At 34.5% G+C, this 6,890-nt stretch overlaps 1 protein-coding gene across 1 annotated transcript in view; it reads right to left on the reverse strand.

Moving 5' to 3' along the window:
• Nucleotides 1-496: 496 nt before the first annotated feature.
• LOC102582774 (uncharacterized) overlaps nt 497-6,890 on the reverse strand; it is a gene marked incomplete at its 3' end in the record, with an annotated part of 26,427 nt that continues 20,033 nt past the window's right edge. Inside the window, exon 6 of the mRNA XM_006356481.2 lies at nt 497-1,689. Coding sequence (XP_006356543.2) covers nt 497-1,689 — 1,193 coding nt within the window. The remainder of the gene's footprint in view (nt 1,690-6,890) is intronic.

A 6,890-nucleotide genomic window follows, 5' to 3' on the forward strand; every position in this document is an offset into this window, starting at 1 on the left:
ATTATTACTATTATTATTTTGATAACTGTGAATTGATTAACACCCCTAAATGCTAGAGAGCATTTCACATGACAATTTGCATCCTACGTGATGTCCTACATGTATTATGCCACATAGGACTCATGTTTCTACTTGTTCAACTTTATACAAGTGTAAGTGTCTACTTGTGCACACTCAAAGTTGGAGGACATAAATGTGAAATGAGGCCAAGTTAAATGGTACATTTATGTATTATGCCTAACTAAAACTAAAATTCCAGTAAATGGATATTGGATAAGCTACTCTAGTTAAAATCTTCGGAAGGCACATACAGTAATTTAAGAACCATAATATGCAACTAACCTTTCCCAAATGTAAGCTACATGAGACATCCTTGTGTGCAAAGAAATATGGAAGTGAACATTCAAAGCCATAAGAATATACTTGCTGAGATATTGCAACTAATTAATTAAGAAACTATCCCATGACTTGCAGTTTAGATTGAGAAAAATTGTACCAGTGCTAAAGTTTGTCCAAACCAAAAAAAAAAGATATATAATCCCAGTAAAGGCCACATAATGGAAGAGAGAGAACAAAAATCTCCAGCATAGAGGAATTCTTACTTGATCTGCAGAGAAAACAGTTTTTATATCTTGTTCATGCCATATTCTACTGTGCTTCCATGGCTTGTCCTGGTCCACATTACGTGCCACTTGCTGACCCATTTGTTCTATCAAATCATGCATCTCAACCATTCCTTCTGAAATATATAAAAGTGATTTTTGGATGAGGACATCAATTCCAATCTCTGATCGGAAGCCAAAACTGTTCAGTATTGTTATCACATCATCTTTCTTTCTTCCTCTAAAGAAGCATGCAATATCAAGAAATACATTCTTCTCTTCATGGTTCAATCCATCTAGACTTAAACTGAGCTGCTTAACAATTTTTTCATGTCCAGTATCTTTCAGTTTATCTATTGCACTTCTCCACTCAGTTACGCCTCGTTTGTAGAGAAAAGAACCAAAGACCTTAAGAGCTAAGGGTAAGCCTTTAGCATAATCTACCAGAGACTTGGAGAGTTCCAAAAACTCTTTATCAGGAGTCCCTTTCTGAAAAGCATGCCAACTAAAAACTTCGACAGCCTCATCTTTAGCCAATTCAGGAACAGAATATAACTGGTCATGACTACGTAGTAAATCTTGGTTTCTAGTAGTTGTAATGATTCTACTGCCATCACCAAACCAGTCATGATTTCCAACTAAATATTCCAATTGGTGTTCATCGTCAACATCATCAAAAACAATTAAAACTTTCCAGTGGCAAAGCCTTCTTTTTATCATGTCGGCTCCTTCATAAAAACTTGCTATATTCATTCTTTTTTTGTTCAAGAGTCTTGAAAGAAGTGTATCTTGCAAGTACGTCAGCCCATGCTTCTTTGATTCTTCTCTGACATTTGCAAGAAAACAAGACCCTTGAAATTGATACGAAATCTTGTCAAAAAAAGCTCTTGCAACAGTTGTCTTGCCAATGCCACCGATCCCCCAAATTCCAACAAAACAGACATCACCTGATCTAACCTTAAATAACGATTCTACTTCACCCATACGAGATTCGATTCCCACTAAATATTTTTCAGTAGCTGAAACACTATGGTGCATAATTTGGAAGTTATCATTTACAATCTTCTCTATAGATTCTGCTTCATTCCTACAATAAGTAAAACTATAATAATAAGAATGGAAAGTTTTGAAAGAAAAAAAAAAAACAAACTGAAGAAGCCAAAAAAGCCCATACTCCATCTAGAGCTTCTCTAGAACTAGTCTAATATGAGCAAGGAAATAGGATCTTTTAATCCACAAAAAATCTTGTTAAACAGTTCTCTTGCAACAGTTGTCTTCTCTATGCAATCCATTTCATTATCACTCAAAATGCACACTTCCATTCCCTTTTTCAGCAAAGAGCACTTTTCACTCTAACAAGATTCAATTCCAACTAGATTTTCGTCAATGACAGATCTTATCGTACCCAGACATTATAATATGTACTCCTTGTTTATGAATATAAAGAATTGAATTCAGATAGATGCTCATGAACTGAAAAGAAATCATTTTATTATGAAAATCAAGATGTTTTGTGGCGTGCTTTAAATCTTCAAAAGAAAAGAAAATGCACACAACGAGATAATTCCAAAATATAAGTAATTTGTGTCTGTTACAGAACCAGTGAGAAAGAATGGGGCTGGTTTATAATTGGGCATACATCATTTGATGCAGACAGTTTTTTTTCCTTCTTAACTTTGACAAAGAAGCTTGAGGTGAAGTTTAACAAACCTACCTTACTAATAGTTTATGTTTTAACTTATTTCAGATTGAATGATTATTAACCATAGGGGTTCAAATGAGTTGAATCAAGCAAAGTTCTGGGCACTTAAGCGCGGCTAATACGATAGCTGAATGAAGCGTGTACGACCTCTAGGTGCACCCAGAGCTTGAAATGGGGAATTTTTCAAGGCTCTAGCTAAAGCTCGAGTATCAATTCGTTCATGGATGGACTATTTTATTTTCTGTTTTACAGTTTTCCACCACTTTCTATATATGAATAAACACCACAATCCTAAACAACTATGAGAGTAAAACAATGGCTTGGTACGGCTAGAGGCAAGTTCAACAATTTGACTTATCCGAGGAAGACAAACACAATCTCAAGGTATTTAGATGTGGAATCATGACAATTTGGGATAATATAATTCTTTTAGGTCATAATTATAGTTTCCTATGCTTAAGTTCATGGTCTTGAAGAATGTCATCGTGCAAATATTTACTTATTACGAATGTGAGGTTCAAGGAAGGAAAGGAGCTTAGAAAGAAAGATTACCCACAAAGAGAAGACCAGTTTAGTGGCCCATGTGAAATCAAAGAGCGGCAGACATTCCAAAGCATTTGATATGGCGAAGTGGAAATTAGTAAAAGTAGTCAGAACTCTACAAAGTACGCAGTATCCGTGAAGCAACGGATTAGAGGAATGATGAGGCGCTATGTGAAATGAAGACACAGAAACTTTAATCACTTCCATATGAGGTGTGGCAACAAATTATGTTGAGCTGCCATGCCAGAACATAAGAAGATCAGAAATGAGTCTGGATACATATGATTGTGTTGTGGCGCATAAGGAGCCAGAACAATTGAAGATGAGTCTGGATATATCTGATGATACACCAGAAAAGAAATTGATACATTGCATGAGGACTGAGGAGAAAAAATGTCCCATTTAGCAAAGGAAGCGACGTGATCATGTGCAAAATAATGCTTACTATAAATAAAAAGTGGTAACTTGAACGAGGGTATCATATTTCAGAAGGTAATTGTACTTGAGAGCTGAGAGTGAACATTGAAGAAGTTTCAAAGCTTGGGACATTTAATTTGCAATTCTTCTCTCTTAATTCATTGTTATCTATGGAATTTGTCTTTTTAATGGTGTGTTAGTTAATTCCTTAGTATCTAAGTTACTACACTGATTCTTATTAGGTATTTAATTACTTGTCCTGTTTTACATTAGTGTTTGTCAGTTTCGTAAGGGCTCTAGCCTCCACTCAGATGGAGTTTTTACTTTTTAGACCCTAATTTGATTCAAGAAATGGAAACTGGAGTTGGAATTGGGATATGACAACCTAGAGCCCAATTCATTATGAAACTAATAAGGGACTCGGTGAATTTAGTGGACATAGTACACAACACTCTAGCTAATCAAAGTTGGGTAGGTCCTAATGACTTTAATTTGACGAACCCATATAGACAATGGTTAGGATCGTGTAATGATGGTAGGCCTGTATATAATCAAGAGATTGGATCAGACAGTGTTATCTCAAGATCAGATATCACCTAATGAGACTCTAATTGTGTTAATACATTTAGTTGTAGTAAACCCAAGGAATTCATAGTCTGAAGGAATTTCATTTTTACTGTTTTAAATAATAATAGGTCTCCCAACAATTCAAACCAATTTATAAAAGTTGAATTTACAAATTCAAAGTAGATTTAACCACCACAATCTCTTGAAGATATCCAGAGTCTCTTCTCCTTTTACTCTGAGTTGCATTACTTGCTCTAGATTTAACCACCAAACAAATCGATCTCATTGTTGCTGGAAATACCAGTAAAGTCACTCCACTACAATCTACTTCAACCACAAAGAATGAACAACCTATGTCACACGAAATTCATCCAGATCAGATAACATACAAGATCACTATTGAGTAATTAACTCAAAAGAGGAGAAGGGAAAAAGACATCGCGATGGAAATGTTCAGTGGGACAAAAAGACATCCAGGGATGAAGATATCAACTTTCTAAGGTTGTCAAATAGGAGGAGAAGAAGAGTCCAGAGAGAAAGAGGGGGGGATGCAAAAGAGGGAGGTCAAGTTTTTAGGAGTTCAGCTCTTTCAATATTTTGTTAGAATCAACTTGTCTAGTAAATTATATGGATCTCAATACCGTAGTTTACACTTTAGTAATGACTTGATCCTTATCACAGGTTTTGTATGTTAAATCCGGTCAAATTTCTTACTACTCAAAAGAGTATGTCTTTAATGCTAATTACTACCCTGTTAAAATGGAACCACATTCCCTTTGTTGCTTTTTTATTTTTACAAATGTGCAATCAAGCATAATGAAAGGACAAGCATAATGTAAAGTCTATTATTCATACTACTGCGGTAGCCACTCTTCTTCCTATTAAGCACAGGTCAAACAAAGTCATTTACACCACCCTTCCACTGAAACTTAAAGACCTCTTAGCATATCAACCTATTTACAAGAAATTAAACTGATTTCTGCTCTAGACTGACAAAATATATAAAATTCATTATATTTAATTTAATGAAAGAGTATACATTATTGACCATGCTATATTAATTACTCCTGTTAACGAGTCTCAGCATTACAATCTTAGTAAAATTATTCTGTTAGCACCTTAGCAATTATGGAACCCAAAGAAGAGAGCATTTAAGTATTTTACTTTAATTACTCTCACAGTCATGTGTATGGCCAGCTGTTGCTTGAATTTAAACAGAATGTAGACACATTTCATGAGCCTGAATGACATGCAAATCTGACATATAAAGTGTTAAAGAATGACAAAAGTCCTACATCGGTGATTAATGAGATGGGTGGACTCCTTATAAGGCTTGGGCAATCCTCCTCCCTTTGAGCTAGCTTTTGGGGTGTGAGTTAGGCCTAAGACCTAATTTAACATGGTATCCATAGCACATGGTTCAATGATCTAATGGTTCAACAAGATTGAAGAAAGGTTCAAGTGGTTTCAAATCAATTTGCAACAAATTTGATGATAATGAAGACTTTTTGTCAGGCTACATGTGGATAAGAAGTTTCAACCATATTTTCAACATTCCTATTGCTTCAATTTTTAAGAATAAAAACAAAATATTTTTAACCCAGTATATTTTTAACCTTTATTTTTAACCATGACAAGCAACAGTGATGAAGATTTTTGTGAAGAACAAGATTATCATGCAATGAAGAAGACAGATCAAGCTTTGTCAAGAAAATCCAGCCAAAAGGGGAGATTTGTTAAGGTTTTACCCTGATTTTCTTACCATAATTTAAGATTTATTTTTTCTTTAAAGAAAAGACAAAACATTACCATAAATGTTTTTACTTTTCCTAAAGGAAAAATATAATCTTCTTTCATATTTGGTTCATTTTTTCCTTTTAGGAAAAGGTTTTTGGAGTAGCTAGTTCTTTTCTAGTAGGAAAGGTTTAGAACTCTATAAATATAGGTTTGTTTTTTCTAACACAATAATAACAAAAAATTCACAATGTAGTCGTTTAAGAGTCTTGTTTATGGGGAGATTTATTCTCTCTAAAGTTTCAATGTTTTTCTTTATATTAGTTTTGATATAATAATATTTTGATTTTTAGTATAAATTTTTGTTATCTGATTTATCAACTATATGATTTGCAAATTGTAAGCTTCCGCATGACGCCCTAATCACCCTTCATAACCCAACAATTCATGTACCTAGCTTGTTACAAATGTAATTAACACGAGGACCGATGAGGGGCTTGGTGAAATATCTGCAAGTTGATCACTCGACTTTACAAAATTGACAGTCAATCTCAATGTGTTTGTCTTCTCATTAAACACTGGATTTGATGCATAATGTCAATCAATCTCAATGTGCTTAATCTTCTCATGAAATACTGAATTTAATGCATAATGCCGATAAAACACACATTGATAAAATTACAGCGTTGAACTTCCCAAACCTAACTTGCAAAGACTGTTTCAGACCATAAAGTGACTCACATAATCGACATACAAGGCTACTAAACTCCCCCTGAGCAACAAAGTGCTCAAAATCTAGTATAAAGTATATGGATCATGTTGGAATCAATAGATGAGTCGATATTAAACAAGTCACCGAAAAATTGGCCGAAACATGCTCATATGCCAGAGTATTAGATTTGATGGCTAAAAGTGGTCACAATCTATGAAATAAAATTATATGGGTAGGGTCGGAATGATGTCACGACCCAACTAGAAAATAGAAATTATATAGGATAGTTCGAATTGATGGAACGACCCCACTGAAAAAGAGAAATAATATGGGTAGGGTTGGAATGATGGCACAACCCTATGCAAATCAGATTTGAGGAGTCACCGGAAAGACGAATGGAACTATGCAGATCAAATCTGAGTCACTGAAAAGACACATGATGCTATGCAACTCAGATATGAGAAAATAATTCGAAAAAAATCCACAATACTACACAAATTAAATATGAAAAGTAGTCCGGAGAAATGCACGGTGCTACGCAAATCAGATATGTAAAAAGAAAAGGTAGTCACCGGAAGGATGACACGGTACTACACAAATTATATATGAAAAA

This window comes from Solanum tuberosum, unplaced genomic scaffold (assembly GCF_000226075.1).
Source record: "Solanum tuberosum cultivar DM 1-3 516 R44 unplaced genomic scaffold, SolTub_3.0 scf00222, whole genome shotgun sequence".
Taxonomy (NCBI): domain Eukaryota; kingdom Viridiplantae; phylum Streptophyta; class Magnoliopsida; order Solanales; family Solanaceae; genus Solanum; species Solanum tuberosum.